Source organism: Ostrea edulis, chromosome 9 (assembly GCF_947568905.1).
Source record: "Ostrea edulis chromosome 9, xbOstEdul1.1, whole genome shotgun sequence".
In the NCBI taxonomy this organism is placed as follows: domain Eukaryota; kingdom Metazoa; phylum Mollusca; class Bivalvia; order Ostreida; family Ostreidae; genus Ostrea; species Ostrea edulis.
Window position 1 is genome coordinate 39,070,395 of NC_079172.1, and position 27,500 is coordinate 39,097,894.

Consider the following 27,500-nt stretch of genomic DNA (forward strand, 5'->3'; position numbering starts at 1 on the left):
TTTGCAAAAACCATGGCCTCCAGGGGTAGGTTTGGGGCCATAATAGGGACTACGGTTTTACATGCAAATAGATATGGAAAATCTTCTGATATGGACCAAGGTGACTCAGGTGAGCGATGTGGCCCATGGGCCTCTTGTTTTCTTTCTTCCTTTGAAGTTTGTTTCCATCTGGCCGTCATGTTTTCAAATGCCGACTATTCCCGTATAAGGGAATTTGGGCGGACTTATACACATGGACCAATGAGAGTTTCTGTTGCATTTCGCAATTGTATTACAAACAGATTCAATTGTGTCGTCACACAACGCAATACTATATCGGCCAAAGCGTTCTAATTCAAAGGTGAATTGCGATAAGTGGCTGGGAATTCCGACAGCAATAAAAAGAGAATGTAAAATTATGCAGGTACTAACACACTTCATGAAGTATGCTGGCATGACACAACCCAGTTCATACCCTTGTAAATTTTTATAAATGAAATTTATTTCTTGAGCACAAGCATCCTCGGGTAGTGCAATTTCTTTTAGGTAGTGCAAATCAAAGCTTACATGATACATGAATATTGGGGATTTTTTTTTTCAAAATTTTCTTCTCCAGAACAAGAATATGTAAATTATATTGATACATCCCAATGTTATGTGATTTATATTTGGATTAGGAATGATCCCATGGGGCTAGTGTGGGGTCATAATTATACCCCACGCATCGAAGTTGCAAAGGGTATAATGTTTTTTACCTGTAAGTCGGTCCCCCTTTTTTTGTAAGCACAACTCCTCTGAGACCGCTCAATAGAATTTCGTGAAACTTTGAAATAAGGACACACTGTATACATGTGCATATTCCCAGGAAATTCTGATTCAATAATTTTTGTGGCAGTTAATGCCCCTTTTGAACTTAAGATTTCAAGCCCGTCTGTCCTGTTCTTGTCAGTGCAACTCCTCTGAGATCACTCAACAGAATTTTGTGAAACCTAGTTAATAAGGACACACTGTAGATGTGCATATTCCCAGAAAATTCTGATTCAATAATTTTTGTGGGAGTTATGCCCCATTTGAACTTAGAATTTCGAGTCTGTAGTCCTGTTCTTGTCAGCGCAACTCCTCTGAGACCGCTCAGCAGAATTTCGTGAAACTTTGTAGTTAATAAGGACACACGGGGTAGATGTGCATATTTCCAGGAAATTCTGATTCAATAATTTTTGTGGGAGTTATGCCTCATTTGAACTTAGAATTTCGAGCCCATCTGTCCTATTCTTGCAGTAATGTATAGCATTAGCATTCATTATGTGAGGCATTGTCAAGCAATGTGGGAGTGTGGGGTATGTGAGCTTGCTCACCTCTGCTTTCTTTCATATGGGATAATAAAAAGCAATAAAGAGGGCAAAAAAACTTTTATAAATGTGATGAAGAACAGCAGGACTAGGGTGACATGGGTGAAGACTGTGGCCCAGGGGCCTCTTGTTCTGTGATCTCTGTCTGACTCAAGGTTTATAATCATGCCGTCGATTTAAATTTAACGTAGCTAGTGAAGCATTAACTTCATTGTGTCAGTAAATACTCATCTTATTTTGTTTTGTTTTTTTAAAAACAATCATGGATACTTTAATTATATTTTAAATGTATCAGGTCTTGATGAATAAGATTGAAAATATAAACAAGGACTTTATTTTGTTTGTGACTCATCTCAGCTTGTACATGCTTAGTGTGCTGATTATTTCTTGTTTCAGATACTGAATTTTGGCTAAATGGTTTACAGAGTTACTCCTCTTTATAATGGACTCTAATTTTACCCATTGTTAATGCATGTACATACAATTAATAAGTCCCTATATTAACTGACACTGCTAGAGATAGAACAATATTTACTGTTGAAAAATACATTGCATGAATGATTATGATCATGATGTTGATTTATAATGTGAATAATATATATTTTAGCATGTAAGGTTTTACTGTAAATGACGAATCCTGTTTCAGGCAGCAATCATGCTTGCCAAAGCTTCAGGGAGGAAGACTGCAAAGATGATGGCCAAAATGTATTCTCCTTTGTTTGAAGGAACCCCCACTCATGTGCCCGTGGAACCACCTGTTGAGGTAAGATCTATGTCATTCTGTACCGGTTACAAAGTCCTCGTGTTGGAGACGGGTCTCTGTCTAACCTACATACCAGTGTCTCTGTCTAATATACAGATCAGTGTCTCTGTCTAATATACAGATCAGTGTCTCTGTCTAATATACAGATCAGTGTCTCTGTCTAATATACAGACCAGTGTCTCTGTCTAATATACAGATCAGTGTCTCTGTCTTTGATGTGGTCCCTTATTTCTCTGTTGTCACTATTTGATGTGGTCCCTCATTTCTCTGTTGTCACTATTTGATGTGATGTCACATTTCTCTGTTGTCACTATTTGATGTGATGTCACATTTCTCTGTTGTCACTATTTGATGTGATGTCACATTTCTCTGTTGTCACTATTTGATGTGATCCCTTATTTCTCTGTTGTCACTATTTATACCCCCCGCAAACGAAGTTTGGGGGGGTATACTGGAATCACTTTGTCCGTCCGTCTGTCCGTCCGTTTGTCCGTAGACGCAATTTGTCCGAAGTTTATTTCTAATACCGCTGGACATATTTCATTCAAACTTTATGCACATCTTCTATATATTATGTAGTTGTGCATCTCCTATTTTCATTGAAGTATTTTAACAGTTATGGAAGTTACGGACATTTTCTGGTTTGGTTGTACTTGTAGTAATAGACACAATTTGTCCAGAGTTTATTTCTAATGACAAAGTAAAGTTGGCATAACATAATGATCTTTATGTCTCATACTATTTCCTTTTCAAGAGGACAGCTCACCGAAGCTTGTTTTTACTTTAAAAATCAACACTGTAAAACTGTATGAGAATGAAATATGTCATTTATTTTAGACAATAAATGACGAAGATAAAGGTTCATACAAAGAAGGGGGGAAATCAGCAATCCACGAACACTGTCATAATCTTGCACAATATATCAACCCATCATTTCTGATTTCCCCCATATAGATAATTTCACAAATAAATATGGTACTGACCAGTTCAAACAGGGGAAAATCAGTAGATACATACAATGTAATTACATAGGATTTCAACACATCTGTCCTGATTTTCCCCATACATGATTATCACAAATAACAAACAATGACTAGTTAAAATACAGACCTTGGAAACTTGTTCCAAAGTGTACAACAAGCAAAAAGATGGCGAACAAAAAGGGCCAAAGATATGATCTTTAACAAAATGAATATAAACTAAAGACTAGAAGAGTTGACCAGGGATTTGCAATCATACAGCCTAAAATGTCCCAAATAGTATTCATTGTTTATATTAAGCATATTTTTAATATTTCATGTACTGCTGTACTGTAGAATATACATTTCTGCATTCACATTGATTGCCCTGTAGATAATGTGAAAATATCCAATGTGCTTGCATTAAATATTGCCCATCATTTTATATGCCCTGCGGGGGGTATTAGTCCCATTAGGACAGTTCTAGTTGATGTGATGCCTCATTTCTCTGTTGTCACTATTTGATGTGGTCCCTCATTTCTCTGTTGTCACTATTTGATGTGGTGCCTTATTTCTCTGTTGTCACTATTTGATGTGGTGCCTCATTTCTCTGTTGTCACTATTTGATGTGGTGCCTTATTTCTCTGTTGTCACTATTTGATGTGGTCCCTCATTTCTCTGTTGTCACTATTTGATGTGGTGCCTTATTTCTCTGTTGTCACTATTTGATGTGGTGCCTTATTTCTCTGTTGTCACTATTTGATGTGGTCCCTCATTTCTCTGTTGTCATTATTTGATGTGATGCCTCATTTCTCTGTTGTCACTATTTGATGTGATGCCTCATTTCTCTGTTGTCACGATTTGATGTGATGCCTCATTTCTCTGTTGTCACTATTTGATGTGATGCCTCATTTCTCTGTTGTCACTATTTGATGTGGTCCCTTATTTCTCTGTTGTCATGATTTGACGTGATGCCTCATTTCTCTGTTGTCACTATTTGATGTGGTGCCTTATTTCTCTGTTGTGACTATTTGATGTGATGCCTCATTTCTCTGTTGTCACTATTTGATGTGGTCCCTCATTTCTCTGTTGTCACTATTTGATGTGATGCCTCATTTCTCTGTTGTCACTATTTGATGTGATGCCTCATTTCTCTGTTGTCACTATTTGACGTGATGCCTCATTTCTCTGTTGTCACTATTTGATGTGGTCCCTCATTTCTCTGTTGTCACTATTTGATGTGGTCCCTCATTTCTCTGTTGTCACTATTTGATGTGGTGTCACATTTCTCTGTTGTCACTATTTGATGTGGTCCCTCATTTCTCTGTTGTCACTATTTGATGTGGTGCCTTATTTCTCTGTTGTCACTATTTGATGTGGTGCCTTATTTCTCTGTTGTCACTATTTGATGTGGTCCCTTATTTCTCTGTTGTCACTATTTGATGTGGTGCCTTATTTCTCTGTTGTCACTATTTGATGTGGTGCCTTATTTCTCTGTTGTCACTATTTGATGTGGTCCCTCATTTCTCTGTTGTCACTATTTGATGTGATGCCTCATTTCTCTGTTGTCACTATTTGATGTGGTCCCTCATTTCTCTGTTGTCACTATTTGACGTGATGCCTCATTTCTCTGTTTTCACTATTTGACGTGATGCCTCATTTCTCTGTTGTCACTATTTGACGTGGTCCCTCATTTCTCTGTTGTCACTATTTGATGTGGTCACTCATTTCTCTGTTGTCACTATTTGATGTGGTGCCTTATTTCTCTGTTGTCACTATTTGATGTGATGCCTTATTTCTCTGTTGTCACTATTTGATGTGATGCCTCATTTCTCTGTTGTCACGATTTGATGTGTTGCCTCATTTCTCTGTTGTCATTATTTGACGTGGTCCCTCATTTCTCTGTTGTCACTATTTGATGTGGTGTCACATTTCCCTGTTGTCACTATTTGACGTGATGCCTCATTTCTCTGTTGTCACTATTTGATGTGGTCCCTCATTTCTCTGTTGTCACTATTTGATGTGGTGCCTTATTTCTCTGTTGTCACTATTTGATGTGATGCCTCATTTCTCTGTTGTCACTATTTGACGTGATGCCTCATTTTTCTGTTGTCACTATTTGATGTGGTCCCTCATTTCTCTGTTGTCACTATTTGATGTGGTGCCTTATTTCTCTGTTGTCACTATTTGATGTGGTGCCTTATTTCTCTGTTGTCACTATTTGATGTGGTCCCTCATTTCTCTGTTGTCACTATTTGATGTGGTCCCTCATTTCTCTGTTGTCACTATTTGATGTGGTCCCTCATTTCTCTGTTGTCACTATTTGATGTGGTGTCACATTTCCCTGTTGTCACTATTTGACGTGATGCCTCATTTCTCTGTTGTCACTATTTGATGTGATGCCTCATTTTTCTGTTGTCACTATTTGATGTGGTGTCACATTTCCCTGTTGTCACTATTTGACATGATGCCTCATTTCTCTGTTGTCACTATTTGATGTGGTCCCTCATTTCTCTGTTGTCACTATTTGATGTGGTCCCTCATTTCTCTGTTGTCACTATTTGATGTGGTCCCTCATTTCTCTGTTGTCACTATTTGATGTGGTGTCACATTTCCCTGTTGTCACTATTTGATGTGGTGTCACATTTCTCTGTTGTCACTATTTGATGTGGTCCCTCATTTCTCTGTTGTCACTATTTGATGTGGTCCCTCATTTCTCTGTTGTCACTATTTGATGTGGTGTCACATTTCCCTGTTGTCACTATTTGATGTGGTGTCACATTTCTCTGTTGTCACTATTTGATGTGGTCCCTCATTTCTCTGTTGTCACTATTTGATGTGGTGTCACATTTCCCTGTTGTCACTATTTGATGTGGTGCCTTATTTCTCTGTTGTCACTATTTGATGTGGTCCCTCATTTCTCTGTTGTCACTATTTGATGTGGTCCCTCATTTCTCTGTTGTCACTATTTGATGTGGTGTCACATTTCCCTGTTGTCACTATTTGACATGGTGCCTTATTTCCCTGTTGTCACTATTTAATGCATTTCAAAGTTTCATTTTCTATAATTATCAAAATCATACAATATACTATTAGATATTAAACAATCAATCTATATATCTGTCTTTGAGATATTATAATCTATTGATGCTCCCCACCCCTTTCTCTTAAAACTCACGACTGCATCTTAAAAAATAAATTCCCCTTTAATATGAAATGGATAATAACATTTAAAAGCTGTTTAAAACCATGAATTGTTTGATTGGACACTGAGACTTCATACAAATATTGGTCGATAAACATGAATACCTTAAATTCCTTAATATACATGAGGAATTGATTATCGCGTAATTTCGCGAAAAACATCACTTGCAAAAAATATTCCTCGCTTTTATTTTTATATTGCTAAAACACATGCAAAAACACTTGATCAACAGAGCAGTCATGAATTTATTTTCTTGTGATTTGACGTCCATGAGTCATTTCGCGATAATAAGTACATGCACTCTCGTAAATATGAAATCTACAGTAGTTACTGTAAAATATCTTGTACTGAGAGTAGCAGATGTGTATGCAGGTGCACAACCAGAGCATTTAAAAAAAAAACAGGCATGATGAAAACCCAAAGTCTTACATTGTATATATTGTGCGCATTTTTGAAAATGTTCTCCTATTCATTTGCTATTGAAATTATGGTGACTCCAATGACGATGTTCAGTGAAAGTTGACATGTATTTATTCCACACAAATATACATGTACATGTATATTTATTTTCATATCTATTCACCTTGTAATAAAATATGAAGATATTTACTTTTACTTGTGTGAAGAAATCTAGTAAATTGATTGTCCCTTTGTAAGTCTGTTTACAATGGTCACTGTTCATAGTATGTAATTGCAGGGTTATAATATAACTGTAGCGAAAGGGAACGAAGAAAATTTAGAAGAAGCTGTGACAGAACAAATAGAACTACGAGATGCTTGTGAAGTGTTTGACCTCTGCAAGAAAATGATTCCAGAAGGTGAAACCCTGGCTATCTTAATTATTGATCTATGCGATTTAGATGTACCTAGATCAACCTGTTATCAGTGCTGAATTTACAAGACAATAGACAAGATTTGACACCATCTTTGATCTCATTTACTATGCTATATTTTTATGCCCCAGTAATCGAAGAATCTGGGGAATATTGTTTTTAGCTCACCTGAGCTGAAAGCTCAGGTGAGCTTTTCTGATCGCCTGTTGTCCATCGTCTGTCTGTCCGTCTCTCTGTAAACTTTTTACATTTTTGACTTCTTCTCCAGAACCACTTGGCCAATTTCAACCAAACTTGTTACAAAGCATCATTGGGTATAAGGCTTTCAAGTTTGTTCAAATGAAGGGCCATGCCCCTTCAAAAGGAAAAAAAATAGAAAAATGCAAAAATAGGATGGGGTCATTTAAAAATCTCCTCAAGAACCACTGGGTCAGAAAAGCTGAAATTTACATGAAAGCCTCCTTACATAGTGCAGATTCAAGTTTGTAAAAATCATGGCTCCCAGGGGTAGGATGGGGCCACAATAGGGGATAAAAAATTTACACAAAATTGTATAGAAAAAAATATTTCGAAATCTTCTCGAGAACCATTCAGCCTAAGAAGTTTACAATTACATGAAAGCTTCCTGATATAGTGCAGTTTCAAGTTTGTAAAAATATGGCCCTCGGGGTAGGATGGGGCGACAATAGGGAATCAAAGTTTTATATACAAATTATATCGGGGAAATCATTAAAAATCTTCTGAAGAAGAATCACTGGGCCAAAGAAGTTTACATTTACACAAAAGCTTCCTGACATAATGCAGAATCAAGTTTGTAAAAATCATGTTCCCCGGGATTAGGTTTGTGCCACAATAGGGATCATAGTTTGACATGCAAATATATAGAAAAAATCTTTAAATATGGGCCAAGGTGAGTCAGATGAGCGATGTGGCCCATGGGTCTCTTGTTAGATTGTCTGTCTGTTTGTCTGCAAAAGCTTTAATCTTGGCCATAACTTTGGAATGGATGATGATAGGGATTTCATGTTTCACAATGTGTATTCCTTGCGACAAGAAATTTCATTGACCTTTTGACTTTGACCTTGGGGTTTGACCTACTTTGAATTTGAAAAACTTTTAACCTTGGCCATTATCAACTTTGCTGCCATATGGGGACATGAGTGTTTCACATCTTGTGTTTTTCTTTTCATATGACTGAATATTAATTTATATGTGGAATGCTCTGTTTGTTTACCGTATATACTAGCCTGTAAGTTGGATTTTTGGGAGTTAAATTTTGGTCCAAAATTCTATGTCTGACTTATAGGAGTGTCCTAAGAAGATTAGTATTTTTCTGGACGGCGTAATGTATAGTCTAGTATTTTTTAAACAACAAAAACATGGACGAAATAAACAAAATAGTAACTGTTTTAATTTGTTGAGAATAAAAAGTGAAATATTGATGTCACATCCCAAAATATTATTGGAACACAGATAAATACATAAGAGTATTGATATGAAATTGATTTGTTGGGAAAAAAATATATCAAATATCAGCGCATTTCTGAAAATATTATTTGAAACACAGGTAAAAATATTAGAGCATTGATTTGAAATTGTCAACCAATTCTTGAAAAAAGTTAGACCGACTTATAAATGGGTCAATGACAATTCCCTGCAAAATAACCTAAAAACTATACAACCGACTTAAAGGTGAACCGACTTATAGCCGAGTATATACGGTAACATGTTCCTTAATCCTGCTTTCAGATTATAGTTTGATTAAATTTTCTCCTGTAGCATTTAGTATATGTATTCCAGGGAACGCAGTGTCTGCTCCAACAGCTGAACAACTCATTCACTTCCTCAGTTTCTACCACCAGCGGGACTACACAGCCACTGAACCCGAGGAGATTGAATTACTGGACATCTTTAAGCCCGAAAAAGACCGACAGTAAGTTAATAGAAGGACTGACAGTAACTTAACAGAACGACTGACAGTAAGTTAATAGAAGGACTGACAGTAAGTTAACAGAAGGACTGACAGTAAGTTAATAGAAGGACTGACAGCAAGTTAATAGAAGAACTGACAGCAAGTTAACAGAGGGACTGACAGTAAGTTAACAGAAGGACTGACAGCAAGTTAACAGAAGGACTGACAGCAAGTTAATAGAAGAACTGACAGCAAGTTAACAGAAGGACTGACAGTAAGTTAACAGAGGGACTGACAGTAAGTTAACAGAAGGACTGACAGTAACTTAACAGAAGGACTGACAGTAAGTTAACAGAAGGACTGACAGTATGTTAACAGAAGGACTGACAGTAACTTAACAGAAGGACTGACAGTAAGTTAATAAAACTGACAATAAGTTTATAGAAGGACTGACAGTAAGTTAATAGAAGGACTGACAGCAAGTTTATAGAAGGACTGACAGTATGTTAACAGAAGGACTGACAGCAAGTTAACAGAAGGACTGACAATAAGTTTATAGAAGGACTGACAGCAAGTTAACAGAAGGACTGACAATAAGTTTATAGAAGGACTGACAGTAAGTTAACAGAAGGACTGACAGTATGTTAACAGAAGGACTGACAGTAAGTTAATAAAACTGACAATAAGTTTATAGAAGGACTGACAGTAAGTTAATAGAAGGACTGACAGTATGTTAACAGGAGGACTGACAGTAAGTTAATAAAACTGACAATAAGTTTATAGAAGGACTGACAGTAAGTTAACAGAAGGACTGACAGTAAGTTAATAGAAGGACTGACAGTAAGTTAATAGAAGGACTGACAGTAAGTTAACAGAGGGACTGACAGTAAGTTAAAAGAAGGACTGACAGTATGTTAACAGAAGGACTGACAGCAAGTTAACAGAAGGACTGACAATAAGTTTATAGAAGGACTGACAGCAAGTTAACAGAAGGACTGACAATAAGTTTATAGAAGGACTGACAGTAAGTTAACAGAAGGACTGACAGTATGTTAACAGAAGGACTGACAGTAAGTTAATAAAACTGACAATAAGTTTATAGAAGGACTGACAGTAAGTTAACAGAAGGACTGACAGTAAGTTAATAGAAGGACTGACAGTAAGTTAATAGAAGGACTGACAGTAAGTTAACAGAGGGACTGACAGTAAGTTAAAAGAAGGACTGACAGTATGTTAACAGAAGGACTGACAATAAGTTAACAGGAGGACTGACAGTAAGTTAATAAAACTGACAATAAGTTTATAGAAGGACTGACAGTAAGTTAACAGAAGGACTGACAGTAAGTTAATAGAAGGACTGACAGTAAGTTAATAGAAGGACTGACAGTAAGTTAACAGAGGGACTGACAGTAAGTTAAAAGAAGGACTGACAGTATGTTAACAGAAGGACTGACAGCAAGTTAACAGAAGGACTGACAATAAGTTTATAGAAGGACTGACAGCAAGTTAACAGAAGGACTGACAATAAGTTTATAGAAGGACTGACAGTAAGTTAACAGAAGGACTGACAGTATGTTAACAGAAGGACTGACAGTAAGTTAATAAAACTGACAATAAGTTTATAGAAGGACTGACAGTAAGTTAACAGAAGGACTGACAGTAAGTTAATAGAAGGACTGACAGTAAGTTAATAGAAGGACTGACAGTAAGTTAACAGAGGGACTGACAGTAAGTTAAAAGAAGGACTGACAGTATGTTAACAGAAGGACTGACAATAAGTTAACAGAAGGACTGACAGTAAGTTAATAGAAGGACTGACAGTAAGTTAACAGAAGGACTGACAGTAAGTTAATAGAAGGACTGACAGCAAGTTAACAGAAGGACTAACAATAAGTTTATAGAAGGACTGACAGTAAGTTAACAGAAGGACTGACAGTATGTTAACAGAAGGACTGACAGTAAGTTAATAAAACTGACAATAAGTTTATAGAAGGACTGACAGTAAGTTAATAGAAGGACTGACAGCAAGTTAATAGAAGGACTGACAGTATGTTAACAGAAGGACTGACAGCAAGTTAACAGAAGGACTGACAATAAGTTTATAGAAGGACTGACAGTAAGTTAACAGAAGGACTGACAATAAGTTTATAGAAGGACTGACAGTAAGTTAACAGAAGGACTGACAGTATGTTAACAGAAGGACTGACAGTAAGTTAATAAAACTGACAATAAGTTTATAGAAGGACTGACAGTAAGTTAACAGAAGGACTGACAGTAAGTTAATAGAAGGACTGACAGTAAGTTAATAGAAGGACTGACAGTAAGTTAACAGAGGGACTGACAGTAAGTTAAAAGAAGGACTGACAGTATGTTAACAGAAGGACTGACAATAAGTTAACAGAAGGACTGACAGTAAGTTAATAGAAGGACTGACAGTAAGTTAACAGAAGGACTGACAGTAAGTTAATAGAAGGACTGACAGCAAGTTAACAGAAGGACTGACAGTAAGTTAATAGAAGGACTGACAGTAAGTTAATAGAAGGACTGACAGTAAGTTAACAGAGGGACTGACAGTAAGTTAAAAGAAGGACTGACAGTATGTTAACAGAAGGACTGACAGCAAGTTAACAGAAGGACTGACAATAAGTTTATAGAAGGACTGACAGCAAGTTAACAGAAGGACTGACAATAAGTTTATAGAAGGACTGACAGTAAGTTAACAGAAGGACTGACAGTATGTTAACAGAAGGACTGACAGTAAGTTAATAAAACTGACAATAAGTTTATAGAAGGACTGACAGTAAGTTAACAGAAGGACTGACAGTAAGTTAATAGAAGGACTGACAGTAAGTTAATAGAAGGACTGACAGTAAGTTAACAGAGGGACTGACAGTAAGTTAAAAGAAGGACTGACAGTATGTTAACAGAAGGACTGACAATAAGTTAACAGAAGGACTGACAGTAAGTTAATAGAAGGACTGACAGTAAGTTAACAGAAGGACTGACAGTAAGTTAATAGAAGGACTGACAGCAAGTTAACAGAAGGACTGACAATAAGTTTATAGAAGGACTGACAGTAAGTTAACAGAAGGACTGACAGTATGTTAACAGAAGGACTGACAGTAAGTTAATAAAACTGACAATAAGTTTATAGAAGGACTGACAGTAAGTTAATAGAAGGACTGACAGCAAGTTAATAGAAGGACTGACAGTATGTTAACAGAAGGACTGACAGCAAGTTAACAGAAGGACTGACAATAAGTTTATAGAAGGACTGACAGTAAGTTAACAGAAGGACTGACAATAAGTTTATAGAAGGACTGACAGTAAGTTAACAGAAGGACTGACAGTATGTTAACAGAAGGACTGACAGTAAGTTAATAAAACTGACAATAAGTTTATAGAAGGACTGACAGTAAGTTAACAGAAGGACTGACAGTAAGTTAATAGAAGGACTGACAGTAAGTTAATAGAAGGACTGACAGTAAGTTAACAGAGGGACTGACAGTAAGTTAAAAGAAGGACTGACAGTATGTTAACAGAAGGACTGACAATAAGTTAACAGAAGGATTGACAGTAAGTTAATAGAAGGACTGACAGTAAGTTAACAGAAGGACTGACAGTAAGTTAATAGAAGGACTGACAGCAAGTTAACAGAAGGACTGACAATAAGTTTATAGAAGGACTGACAGTAAGTTAACAGAAGGACTGACAGTATGTTAACAGAAGGACTGACAGTAAGTTAATAAAACTGACAATAAGTTTATAGAAGGACTGACAGTAAGTTAATAGAAGGACTGACAGCAAGTTAATAGAAGGACTGACAGTAAGTTAACAGAAGGACTGACAGTATGTTAACAGAAGGACTGACAGTAAGTTAATAAAACTGACAATAAGTTTATAGAAGGACTGACAGTAAGTTAATAGAAGGACTGACAGTAAGTTAACAGAAGGACTGACAGTATGTTAACAGAAGGACTGACAGTAAGTTAATAAAACTGACAATAAGTTTATAGAAGGACTGACAGTAAGTTAATAGAAGGACTGACAGTAAGTTAACAGAAGGACTGACAGTATGTTAACAGAAGGACTGACAGTAAGTTAATAAAACTGACAATAAGTTTATAGAAGGACTGACAGTAAGTTAACAGAAGGACTGACAGTAAGTTAATAGAAGGACTGACAGCAAGTTAACAGAAGGACTGACAATAAGTTTATAGAAGGACTGACAGTAAGTTAACAGAAGGACTGACAGTATGTTAACAGAAGGACTGACAGTAAGTTAATAAAACTGACAATAAGTTTATAGAAGGACTGACAGTAAGTTAATAGAAGGACTGACAGCAAGTTAATAGAAGGACTGACAGTATGTTAACAGAAGGACTGACAGCAAGTTAACAGAAGGACTGACAATAAGTTTATAGAAGGACTGACAGCAAGTTAACAGAAGGACTGACAATAAGTTTATAGAAGGACTGACAGTAAGTTAACAGAAGGACTGACAGTATGTTAACAGAAGGACTGACAGTAAGTTAATAAAACTGACAATAAGTTTATAGAAGGACTGACAGTAAGTTAACAGAAGGACTGACAGTAAGTTAATAGAAGGACTGACAGTAAGTTAATAGAAGGACTGACAGTAAGTTAACAGAGGGACTGACAGTAAGTTAAAAGAAGGACTGACAGTATGTTAACAGAAGGACTGACAATAAGTTAACAGAGGGACTGACAGTAAGTTAAAAGAAGGACTGACAGTATGTTAACAGAAGGACTGACAGTGTGTTAACAGAAGGACTGACAGTAAGTTAACAGAAGGACTGACAGTAAGTTAACAGAAGGACTGACAGTATGTTAACAGAAGGACTGACAGTGTGTTAATAGAAGGACTGACAATAAGTTAACAGAAGGACTGACAGTAAGTTAACAGAAGGACAGACAGTAAGTTAATAGAAGGACTGACAGTATGTTAACAGAAGGACTGACAGTGTGTTAATAGAAGGACTGACAATAAGTTAACAGAAGGACTGACAGTAAGTTAACAGAAGGACAGACAGTAAGTTAACAGAAGGACTGACAGTATGTGAACAGAAGGACTGATAGTAAGTTAATAGAAGGACTGACAGTATATTAACAGAAGGACAGACAGTAAGTTAATAGAAGGACTGACAGTAAGTTAACAGAAGGACTGACAGTAAGTTAACAGAAGGACAGACAGTAACTTAACAGAAGGACTGACAGTAACTTAACAGAATGACTGACAAGAAGTTAATAGAAGGACAGACAATAAGTTAATAGAAGGACTGACAATAAGTTAATAGAAGGACAGACAATAAGTTAATAGAAGGACTGACAGTATGTTAACAGAAGGACTGACAATAAGTTAACAGAGGGATTGACAGTATGTTAACAGAAGGATTGACAATAAGTTAACAGAAGGACTGACAGTATGTTAACAGAAGGACTGACAGTAACTTAACAGAAGGACTGACAGTAAGTTAATAGAAGGACTGACAGTATGTTAACAGAAGGACTGACAATAAGTTAACAGAAGGACTGACAGTATATTAACAAAAGGATTGACAGTATGTTAACAGAAGGACTGACAATAAGTTAACAGAAGGACTGACAATAAGTTAACAGAAGGACTGACAGTATGTTAACAGAAGGACTGACAGTAACTTAACAGAAGGACTGACAATAAGTTAACAGAAGGACTGACAGTATGTTAACAGAAGGACTGATAGTAAGTTAATAGAAGGACTGACAGTATGTTAACAGAAGGACAGACAGTAAGTTAACAGAAGGACAGACAATAAGTTAATAGAAAGCTGACAGTAAGTTAACAGAAGGACTGACAGTATGTTAACAGAAGGACTGATAGTAAGTTAATAGAAGAACTGACAATAAGTTAACAGAAGAACTGACAGTAAGTTAACAGAAAATCTGACAGTATGTTAACAGAAGGACCAACAGTAAGTTAACAGAAGGGCCGACAGTAAGTTAACAGAAGGACTGACATTAAGTTAATAGAATTGACAGTATGTTAATAGAACTGACAGTATGTTAATAGTAGAATTGTCAGATATTAAGATATTAAGGCTTAAGTAATTTAAGAAATGAATGTTGGTGTTCTTTTCAGTTTTCCTGTCATTTTAGGTCACCTGAAAAAACTCAGGTGACCTATTGCAATTTTCGTCCGTTGTCGTCCGTTAACAATTGAACATTTTTAACTTCTTCTTAATAACTACCAGTCCAATTCTTTTCAAATTTGGTATGAAGCATCATTGGGACAAGGGGAACGTAAATTGTAAATTTCAGGACTCCAGCACCCCTGGGGCCCTAAGGGCAGTGGGCATAAACTGCCCAAAATTGACCAATTTTCAAAAATCTTCTTCTCAAGAACCACACAAATGTAAGAAAAACTAAATGCATAGTGATGTAGAGCAGGAAGGCTTCTACCAAAATTGTAAATTTCATGATCCCCGGGGTAGGGGTTCTGACCCCAGGGCGGGGTCAAACTTGTTACATAGTGTTTATGTGGAAAACACTTAAATTACATCTTCTTTAATGCTATTGATACTAAATTGAAAGTAAATAGATATTTAGGAAGAACAGGTAGTCCTTTACCAAAATTGTAAGTTTGATTATTCCAGGGGTAGGGGTTTTGGTATCAGGGTGGGGCCAAAATGGTCAGTTATTAAATGTACGAACAATAAACATTTCTAACTTCTGGATAACTATCATTCCAATTCTTTTCAAATTTGGTATGAAACATATTTGGAACAAAGGGAACATAAATCGTAAATTTCAGGATTCCTGCACCCTTGGGGTCTCTGGGGCTGGGCAAAAACTGCCCAAAAATGACAAATTTTCAAACATCTTCTCAATGACCACACACATATAAGAAAAACTAAACACATAGTAATGTAGAGCAGGAAGGCCTCTACCAAAATTTTAAATTTCATGATCCCTGGGGTAGAGGTTCTGACCCCAAGGCGGGGCCAAACTTGTTATATAGTGTTTATGTGTAAAACACTTTTAAAAATAACATCTTCTTTTGTGCTTTTCATACTAAATTGAAACTAAATGGATAGAGCAGGTAGTCCTTTATCAAAATTGTAAATTTGATTTTCCCCAGAGTAAGGGTTTTGACCCCAGGGTGGGGCCAAACTTAGTATATATAGTATTTATGTGTAAGTTTGCTGATACTGTATAAATTCTAAATGCATACTTAGAAATAGCAGAAAAGGATGTACAAAAAATGGTGAATTTCACAACCCAGGGTTATGACTTTAGGATGAGTCCAAATTAGTCATATATTTTAATGTTTTAATGTTAATACACCTATTATTTAAAGCCTTTCATCAGTGTATACACTTTTGAGGGCAGTGAAGTTTTAAGAACACATCTTGTTTTATACTGTTGCTGAACATTAGAATTTAGCTTTGATATTCAGAACAGGAAATTTTTTCTAGATTTCATAGCCCATGGAAGTAGTGATACTTTTTCACTAGTATTCAGGTGACCGATAAAGCCTGTGGGCCTCTTGTTTAATATATTATCATTCACCATAGGTTTGTATATATTATTTCAGACTTCATAAGACTGAAGACTGAGATTCTATTAAAATTGTTTACTTTTAAAAATGAATGAATTACATCTTCTGGCGATTTTTATTGATTTTGATGCTTAACTAAAGGTGTTTTAAGTTAAAGTTTAAATTCTAAAATTACCATGCTTCAAACACTTTCAAATTGATTATAACAAAATGGTTGGGCAGATACAAATAAAACCAGTGTAGAATAATTTCGGGAAATTTCTCTATGGGTGTATCATAGTGTTTGTACTTCATTGTACAATTTGATTAACCAAGCACCTGCTAATTCCTATACATGGGTTTTGTTTTGTTCTTTCAGAACTGTATGCATTTATTTTGACATGTTTATTTCCAGACTGGATGGCATTCTAAGAGATTTATTTTTAGCCTATGAAGGAGAAAAGTCTCCAGAGCTGTACAATTCTTACATTCGGCGATTCATCACTCCTGGTTGTGAGGTAACAATGTGCATAACAGGAAAAATAACAATCTCTTTTTTGTGATAAGAGTCCTATTGAGTTCTGATTTGTAATAATTGGTTTCGATTGTGTGCAATATTTGTCATATCCTTGTTCTGTTTCAGAAGCTTGTTATCATTATATGCTGCTATGCTTACTATTTACAGTTACAGAAACAGGAGTGCTTGCAGATCTATGAAACAATGAGGAAGTCTCAAGTACCATGTAAGTCATTTAGTGGGTCAGTATAGAAATACCATGTGAGTCACACATTCAGTAAGTCGGTATAGAAATATCTTGTGAGTCACACATTTAGTGAGTCAGTATAGAAATACCTTGTGAGTCACACATTCAGTAAATCAGTATAGAAATACCTTGTGAGTCACACATTTAGTAAGTCGGTATAGAAATATCTTGTAAGTCACACATTCAGTAAGTCAGTACAGAAATACTTTGTGAGTCACACATTCAGTAAGTCAATATAGAAATACTTTGTGAGTCACACATTCAGTAAGTCAGTTTAGAAATACCTTGTGAGTCACACATTCAGTAAGTCAGTTTAGAAATACATTGTGAGTCACACATTCAGTAAGTCTGTATAGAAATACCTTGTAAGTCACACATTCAGTAAGTCAGTTTAGAAATACATTGTGAGTCACACATTCAGTAAGTCGGTATAGAAATACCTTGTGAGTCACACATTTAGTAAGTCGGTATAGAAATATCTTGTAAGTCACACATTCAGTAAGTCGGTACAGAAATACTTTGTGAGTCACACATTCAGTAAGTCAATATAGAAATACCTTGTGAGTCACACATTCAGTAAGTCGGTATAGAAATACCTTGTGAGTCACACATTTAGTAAGTCAGTTTAGAAATACTTTGTGAGTCACACATTCAGTAAGTCAGTATAGAAATACATTGTAAGTCATTTAGTGATTCAATTTAAAAATATTTTGTATTAAAGTCACACATTTAGTGAGTCAGTATAGAAATACCATGTTGTTTTTATCTGGTTTTCTTTACAGTGGAATGTATCTCTCTATATTAATTACATGTACATGTATCTGGTTCTCTCTCTGTATTAATTGTCTGGTTCTCTCTGTATTGATTATCCGGTTCTCTTTATCTTGGAATGTAAATCCTATCACTTCTCTCTCTATATTAATTACATTATTAGTTACACAGTTAGTTAGTGACCTGATACGGAAAAATACATGGTGTGAAAAGAAAACCCGATACGGGTTTTCTTTTCACACCATGTATTTTTCTGTATCAGGTCACTAACTAACTGTGTAACGAATTTATCACGTCGAAGACCTCTAACTGTATATGTGGGGGTCTATATCATACAACTTAGTCAAATGTCTTTCCTTTTGACACGGCTGCAAGTCGAACACGACGATAAATAAAATTACTCGCCCAATACTGATTTTACTCGCATGATACGGTTTTTTTCACGGCGTCATGTGACCAAGATCTGACCAATTAGATTTCAACAATTTTGTCTGAGGCGTGATAAGTACATGTATCTGGTTCTCTCTCTGTATTAATTGTCTGGTTCTCTTTGTATTGATTATCTGGTTCTCTTTACAGTGGAATGTAAATCCTATCACTTCTCTCTCTATATTAATTACATGTACATGTATCTGGTTCTCTCTCTGTATTAATTGTCTGGTTCTCTCTGTATTGATTATCCGGTTCTCTTTATCTTGGAATGTAAATCCTATCACTTCTCTCTCTATATTAATTACATGTACATGTACAGTACACGACACGAGTTTTATACACCCCACCGTGGAAAGACCACGGTGGAAAATCCACGGAGATACACCGTGTCCTCCGTGTTCCACGGTGTGTGTTATTTGCGAATACACACAGCTGCTAAGAGCTTTGTTCTGGCCACGGGCGCCTTACGGGAAATGTGAAAAGGCCAAATAATCAAGATAAGGGTGGAATTTTAAGAAAAGAAAAAATGTCAATATTTCCCCCCCTGATACTTATATTGTTTTTCAGCATATTGAGCCGATTCCAACGATACCAAACACTATATATTATGTTTTTAAGAAAACCTGGTTTTGACTTTTTTTCTTTTAGTCTTCTTTCTTCATTAAAATATTCTTAAATTCTATGTTTAAATAATGCGTACTTGCAGGCAATTCCTGTTTTGAATGCGAATTAGTATATTCAGTAAATGAAAAACATGCATGTACAACATGTGATAGGGATATTTAATAATTACCGATGTGCTCTCTCTCTCTCTCTCTCTCTCTCTCTCTCTCTCTCTCTCTCTCTCTCTCTGTGACAAATGCGCTGTTTAACATAATTACCTCCATCATATTGTGTTGATATGCATCTTGACAAATATAACTTGATCCAATATAGAAATTAGAGCATTGTCGATGATTAACAAATTGGAATTAATTTATTACGTAATTAATAGAAGCAAAAATACAAACCATCGAATGATTTATTTTTAAAATCCCAATTTAATTACATTTGACCGAGACTTATGTTCGATGTACTTTGATAGAGGTTTTCATAAAAAAAAATGTTCATCGGGAGTGTCTGGATAATGCAATGATTTTTGTATAATAAGTATATACCATGCAAATTCCTAGGGTCTTTGTCACAGTATAACTAAATTACGGTTAGCTAGTTTGGGTTTTGACTTCTCATGAAAAGTGTGAAATATATTGGGTCGGCGCGATATCAGATCTAGTCTAAGATCACGGGTATCTTACGCCGACCCAATATATTTCACACTTTCCGCAAGAAGCTAAGCACTTCTGTTGATTTCAAATACACGGATTAGCTGACCCCCATTGTTCTACTGAGGCGAAAACCCCTTCGAATTTGCATGGAATGTACAAGTTATACACAGGTCATTGTTATAGTCATACATCATAGTACCGCTAATCCGACAAATATTTTTTTTTATTTTGAATAAGTTATTGAATGACGAAGTATGACCAAACTGCAGATTGAACTTTATAGAGCCCCGCGCTAACATTACTTATATTTTTCAATGTATCAGAAGGGGTATGTTGCCGGTTAAGTTGTATAAATTTCTTGACAAGCAATAAAATAACAACAAAAATGGTGCTTAAATTTTCCGATTACGAAAACCTTTCAAGTTTTCAAAGTACATTCTCTCCGATTCTACGTGCTTGTAATCAATATTTAAGGATGTAAATCCTCGGTGTCAAATGCAACTAGTTCATGAAAAAAAAACTAATATAAATATAAACAGAAATGACTTAACGATTATTTGCTTTTATTCATATACGCTATCGATTATTAAGATCTTTAATTTAATCTTTAGATGCATTAGATAATGAAAGCAAGAGAGAGAGAGAGAGAGAGCGAGCGCGCATTGGTAATCATTGATTATAATATTCATGAATGTATGCAGATACGGGAAGTTTAATACGTTCAGTATAAATCTTGAAAGTACTATTTCTTTCTGATTAATTATCCACCCCCTTTCATTCTGATATTTTTTTTTATTTCCCATTTTGTTTTCTTTACATGTTAAATTTTTCGGTTGGTCCGGGTTAGGACTAATGAATGAGTCCCCCCCCCCCCCCTTCTAAAACGATGTTACGTGCTTAGCTGTCTATCTCCCTCTCAGTCAACAATAAAATAAATACATGCTATATATACTGCAACATCATTGGATTTACTGGATAATTCTTTCTAGAAGGCACGGAGATTAGATGAATTTTACCCCCGTATTATGTTATAACTGACCAAAACCTAGTACGTTTGTTTTACAACTTTCATTTAGAAGACGCGCAAGTTATTGAATTACTGAATAAACGAGAAAACGTCTGCATTTTTATTTCAATCGTTGCCAACTCTTTACTTTGTGATATTTCAAGACTACATGTACTCAATTCAATTTATTGGATCTCATCACCATTATGCAATGGTATACAAAAATATAAAGACAAAAAGCTGTTATATATACATTTAGTAAATAATACATGCGTGTAATAAAGTATTTATCAAGTTAGAAAAAAACCTTTAAAAAACCGTGTTATTATTAATGTGAAGTATGGGCATTCTAATGAAATTTTCTTAATGAAAGTACGGAGTTTTCTAAAGGTTTGTTTAAAAGTAAAGATAGTTTTAATATTTATTTGTTTAAGTGATAAAAATTTGATTCTTTGCTCACATTGCTTCACAGTTGAGTACATAATGAAATTCATATCCACTGTAAACATGTACATGTATATAGCTGACCTTAATCACATATTCCTAATTACAATGAAAACTTTACGTAAAAATAAACTATTGCTTATGGTACACATTTCTTTGAACTGCTGTTTATCAAATTGAAATTACTGGCATGTGATTGTCGTTGTTCATGACCCTTCTTTTATTTGGTGAAATTGTGCTGCACGTGCCGTGAAACAATGTACCGACGAGTGGTAGGAATAACACAGGTGTTTATATACAGGGTGTCGAGAATTTGGGCGTTTCATAAAAAGGTGTGAACGTCTGTAGGGAGGTCTACATACGGATATGAACCGAAAACACCAAGGTATCATTAAACAACAATTACAAGAATTGAATGATTTATAGCTAATTTCTAAATAAGTAATGGGGTGAGGGCATGTATACTGGCCAAGCGAAAAGGTTTTTTGGGTGAATCATTTCGGAAATTATTTCTTTGTTTTATCACACGGAGGTACACGGTGGCATCGACGGAGGTACAGGTGACATCCACGGAGATCCTCCGTGGACTTCAATGTCTAGCTCGCGCGGAAAAATAGGACTTCAAAGGTGCCGACAATTTTAAAGGTCCACCGTGTTTGGGGCAAATTTGTTCCACCGCGTTACGTGGAACACGCATAAAACTCGTGTCGTGTACTGTATCTGGTTCTCTCTCTGTATTAATTGTCTGGTTCTCTCTGTATTGATTATCTAGTTCTCTTTACAGTGGAATGTAAATCCTATCACTTCTCTCTCTATATTAATTACATGTACATGTATCTGGTTCTCTCTCTGTATTAATTGTCTGGTTCTCTCTGTATTGATTATCTGGTTCTCTTTACAGTGGAATGTAAATCCTATCATTTCTCTCTCTATATTAATTACATGTACATGTATCTGGTTCTCTCTCTGTATTGTCTGGTTCTCTCTGTATTGATTATCTGGTTCTCTTTACAGTGGAATGTAAAACCTATCACTACCTCCTCAGCCATCCAGAAGTATTCTATGATAAGTCTCTACAGAGCTCAGCAAAGGCAATACAGGTTTGAAAAATATTTTTTATGACAATAAAGCATTCATTTCTACTTTTGTAGTACAGTGATTGTTTGATGCACCTCAAATGGCAGAAATATTGTACTGACTATGATTTGTTGTACTGATAAAATGATTCTAATTTTTCATAGTAATTTTGTAATGTACTTGATTAGGACTATGGATTCTCAGAATTGATTGAGATTTTAGAATTAACTATGAAAGATTTGGACATTTGGCGAGCACTGTACACATACATACAGGAGATAGAACAACGGTTGCTACTGTGTCACAACTCTAACCAATGTCAAATCCTTTTTCTTTTCTTTTTTGTTAAAATGATACTAGTGAGAATAAATGAATTAATATAATTTCATACAAGAAATGATTTCATTGGTTGTGGCATCACAAAGCTGATTTCAGTGTTAGAATACACACTACACTCTTTATTTTTTAAAATACTTTGCTGATATGATATCCGTGACTCCATAAGAAACTTCACATTTAAAACATGCGGAAAAGTTCAAGTAGATAAAATATGCTTCTCTAAAATGAACTTTTGCGGAATTTATGGAACATTGAACTTTTCAGGAGATAGACATGATATTGACTTCAGACTCGGTTCTCGATCACTTCTGTGTCTTCAACTGATTTCACGTGTCCTGGGCCCTTATGACCACATGGTGACCTACAATAAGATCCATATTATTTTGTATAGTAATATTCTGAGTAATGCATGACAGCAGTTCATATCTCTCCTTAGCAAATACTGAATGACATGAAGAAGGCTGGTTACCATCCGACGGTAGAAACCTTCAACATGGCTCTAATGGGGCTGGACTCCACCGTCCGGAGTAAGAAAACAAGTGAAAATGTGGAGTATGGATTGAAACTGATCGCTGATATAAAAAACCTAGGCATTGGTAAGTGTACTAGTGTGTTAAGCTGTTGAAAGTCACTGTGTTACACTGAATGTTAAAATCAGGAGACATGTGTATATGTCAATCGTAACAACTCGGCTATTTCGGTAACCGCAAATGAACCTCGTATGTGAATCGACACATCAGAGTCTGTTGCCATGTGTACACAAATGTAACTATGACGTTACACTTGTACGTTACAATATGAAACGCGAGCTTTCAAATGCATCTAAGATATCATACATATCTAAGGTATTCTACCACTATAAATTTCCGCCTATGTGTGTATGTATTAGAGTGAATAAAACCTTAATGATACCAAAACTGAATCTGTGGTGAATATCTAAATAACACACTATACACCTGGAATTCGGTTCTGGCCTTTTAACCTCACCTCATCCACAGGTGTGCTTTCGGCGAAGAAATGCATCGATTTGATGCAATTCTTGCACCGATCCACGTCCGAGTCTTCTTAACGGTTACGGAAAAGGACTAGCATGTGATCCGATTGGTGTATATGTATGAGTCCTACAGATTCTCAGGATAAAAAATTCAATTGTAAATGAAGCAGGCATTTATTTGGGGTTTTTTAAAGTTTGATTTCATTTCAGTCAACTCTCCATAACCTTTTGTTCTTTTGTCAATGAATTTATGGCGTTATAACAAAATTGGCGATGAATTGAATTTCCACCATCTTGCGGAGAAAGAGTTACTATTCCTGTATATGCAAGAGTTATTTTCCCTTTTCTTGCAATTCTTGTGTAATCACGATAATGTAAAAAATATATCGTAAAAATTGTTTTCAAATTAACTAACATGATAAAATAATTCTATTGATAATAAGGCTTCATTATAAAACAATAAACACATGCAAGACACTTATACACAGTTTGTTCCAAGTTATTTTTAAACTTGTCCAGTGTTGATATTTAGCACATTGCATGACTGTTTCCTGGCAGGTGAGCCATTATTATTTGGAAAAGGGTTGACAAGAATTTCATCCTTTGCAGCCATAATGTTATCCATTGTCCCCCTAATAATTGGCAATTTTCTGTTGTGTACATTTCGGATGGTTTCCGTGGTATGTAATACTTTTCTTTGAAATTCAAAAGAAACTTCAATTCAAAAGAAACTTCTTTCATGTCAAAGCCATCGCTAAACCGAGATATTTTACTGATACTGCAGTTATTATATCTTGCTTTATCATCTGTGAAATTCAACAGACACATGTACCTCTTTCATGTCAAAGCCATCGCTGAACTGAGATATTTTTCTATGATGTAAAAACAATAAGACTGCAGAGAATGTTGAGTGATTTTCTTGTTCATTTGATACAGCCATTACTGGGATCCTGTCTGCCCAGGCGTACACTTTGTAATAGACATTTGTAATAAAAACACTTGGCAAATGGCGATAAGAAATTTGGCCCTTTATCGAGAATTTTAAGTATAAAGAAACATATTCTTAGAAAAATGCGGCGTTATAAAGAAAATGGCGATGAATTGAGTGACGAGGATTCGAGAGTTAACTGTATTTTATAACACTCACCATTTTTATCACTCACCAGATATAAACAAATATCTGTGTCACTCACCAAATGTAAACCAGGGCTTGAAATTAACAAATGTCCGTCAGTCCATGACTGGTTTAAAGTCTGCCGGACTGACTGACATTTACGCCAGTAAATGGGATTGGTCAATTTTCCAAAATGTCATTTTGGAAACCATACTTATAGAATCTTAAACATGCATTTGGCATTCCTCTGTAGATATCGGATGAACCTGATTAGTAAATATTTGAATCTCACATAAGTGTTACAATATTGTCTGAGGCATATCTAGTTAAATTCCATTATTTTATTTTGATATGTTCATTAATAGAAAAATATGTTTACTGGTAATTATTTTTGGAAAATTGGTGGACTGGTAAAAAACTTTGCGGACGGGTTGAAATTATACCCTATCAGTCCGGCTGGACTGGTGACATAAAAGGTTAGTTTCAAGCCCTGTAAACAATGTTTCTCAAAATAAATTTTTATTAAAGATTGAGTATAGAATGATATAAAATTTAACAAAAGTGAAGTCTGCACTGAGTGGTTGAAAAAGAAAATTAAATTACACCTTTATATTGAGAACTATGAATTAATGAAGTGCATAAAAGTTGGTAAAAATTAGCAGCACATAAAAAATACCCCTTGTACACTATGTATACATGAATGAATCTAGTGAAAGTACAGAGATGTGTGTGCGAGTATGAATCTGGCAAAAATAAGGAAGTATTTAAATGAATCTGGCAAAAATAAGGAAGTATTTAAATGAATCTGGCAAAAATAAGGAAGTATTTGAATGAATCTGGCAAAAAATAAAGAAATGTATAATGGATAAATCTTTACTTTCAGAGCCCACTCTGGATACATGGAGCATATTTATGTTGCTGTTTGATACACCAGTGTACGGAAAAGGCCCAGGTAAGTTCCCATTTTGAAATCCCACCCACCCCCCACCCCCCACTCAAATCTCGATTTGATTGATTTTACAGGACTTTAGGTCACTTCCAGATACATAGATTAGGAATTAGACTAAAATGAACATGTTTAAATTGGTTGATACATACACTAATTGGATGACAGAAAGAATTTGATAGCATGCTTAATTTGATACATGCAAGTATACTAATATTCTTTTTTGCAGTGTCTGGTGTAATGCGAGTTATGAATAATGTAATGGATCATATTGAGGGCAGAAAGTTCGAGAACGTGGGCCCAGAGGGCAGTAAGTTGAGGAAATTATTACTATTGTCAATAACCTTTTGGTGCACAGTACAAGTATTTCTCAAGATTTAACATTCTCCTTTGTTTGTAAAAGTTCCCTTGGGGATCTGGGTTATAATAGGTCCTCAGTACCCCTTGCTTGTCGTAAGAGGTGACTAAATGGGGCGGTCCTTTGGATGAGACCACAAAAACCGAGGCTCTGTGTCACAGCAGGTGTAGCACACTAAAGATCCCTCCCTGCTCAAAGGCCATAAGCGTCGAGCATATGCCTAAATTAGTGGTAATAGGCAGTGGTGACTTTTCCATGTGAGTGAAAAATTCTCAAGAAAGAAGTTAAACAATATAAAATCAATTAATCAACCTTTTTGTAAATAATCTATATGTTGCCTCAATCTCTAATGACATCAGATTTACAGTAGTATATGAGATTCATGGTTATGATATCAATAAATCGTACATATCAAATGTGAAATACAGTCAAACCTCATTATTTCAAATGCAATGGGACCAAGAAAAACTTTGGGATGTCAGGGAGTTCCAGATGTTGAGGTTAAGATGCATTAAGAAAATGTAGTGGGACTTCCAACTCCCTTCAACATACCCATGGTATTCGAGTTATTGATGTTTGAGGTCCCAAAGTTCCACTGTATATTTGATTGTGGTTTGCAGAGTAGTTCTGTACTTTTTGAACCTTGATTATGCTGCTATATTTACAGTAAAGCATAAATTGTTTTCATTACTTCTCCAATTTCATTAATCTTATTAGATTGTACAACATTTCAAAAAATTAATATCAGTATTTTCTTTGTTTTATAGGGAAATTCCTCATGAGAGCAATGAATATTGTAAGTTGTTAAGAAACATTTAGTTTATCTATTTGTCAAACCCTCTGTCAGTTTAATCAACTATGAGCAGGTTACATTTTGCCCTTTGAGTAATTAACTGTTAAGGTATCATTTTTTTCTCCACTTTTTAGCTCACCTGAGCTGAAAGCACAAGTGAGCTTTTCTGATCACCCGTATTCCGGCGTCCGTCCGTCTGTAAACTTTTCACATTTTCAACTTCTTCTCAACAACCACTGGGCCAATTTCAACCAAAGTTGGCACAAAACATCCTTAGGTAAAGGGAATTCTAAATTGTTAAAATAAAGGGCCAGGCCACCTTCCAAGGGGAGATAATCAAGAAAAGGTAAAAATAGGGTAGGGTCATTAAAAAATCTTCTTCTCAAGAACCACTGAGCCAGAAAAGCTGAGATTTATATGAAAGCTTCCTTATATAATGCAGATTCTAAATTGTTAAAATCATGGCCCCCGGGGGTCGGATGGGGCCACAATAGGGGGTCAAAGTTTTACATACAAATGTATAGGAAAAATCTTTAAAAATCTTTTTCCCAAGAACCACTGAGCCAGAAAAGCTGAGATTTATATGAAAGCTTCCTGATTCAGTACAGATTCTAAATTGTTAAAATCATGGCCCCGGGGGATTGGATGGGGCCACAATAG

The 27,500-nt window shown here is 35.6% G+C and overlaps 1 protein-coding gene across 1 annotated transcript in view; it reads left to right on the top strand.

The window, feature by feature from the left end:
• LOC125658707 (pentatricopeptide repeat-containing protein 3, mitochondrial-like) overlaps positions 1-27,500 on the top strand; it is a 67,852-nt gene that overhangs the window by 16,843 nt on the left and 23,509 nt on the right. Inside the window, exons 6-15 of the mRNA XM_048890085.2 lie at positions 1,975-2,091; positions 6,953-7,073; positions 8,889-9,021; positions 16,953-17,055; positions 17,223-17,280; positions 22,234-22,319; positions 23,072-23,231; positions 25,627-25,695; positions 25,919-25,999; positions 26,815-26,843. Coding sequence (XP_048746042.2) covers positions 1,975-2,091; positions 6,953-7,073; positions 8,889-9,021; positions 16,953-17,055; positions 17,223-17,280; positions 22,234-22,319; positions 23,072-23,231; positions 25,627-25,695; positions 25,919-25,999; positions 26,815-26,843 — 957 coding nt within the window. The remainder of the gene's footprint in view (positions 1-1,974; positions 2,092-6,952; positions 7,074-8,888; positions 9,022-16,952; positions 17,056-17,222; positions 17,281-22,233; positions 22,320-23,071; positions 23,232-25,626; positions 25,696-25,918; positions 26,000-26,814; positions 26,844-27,500) is intronic.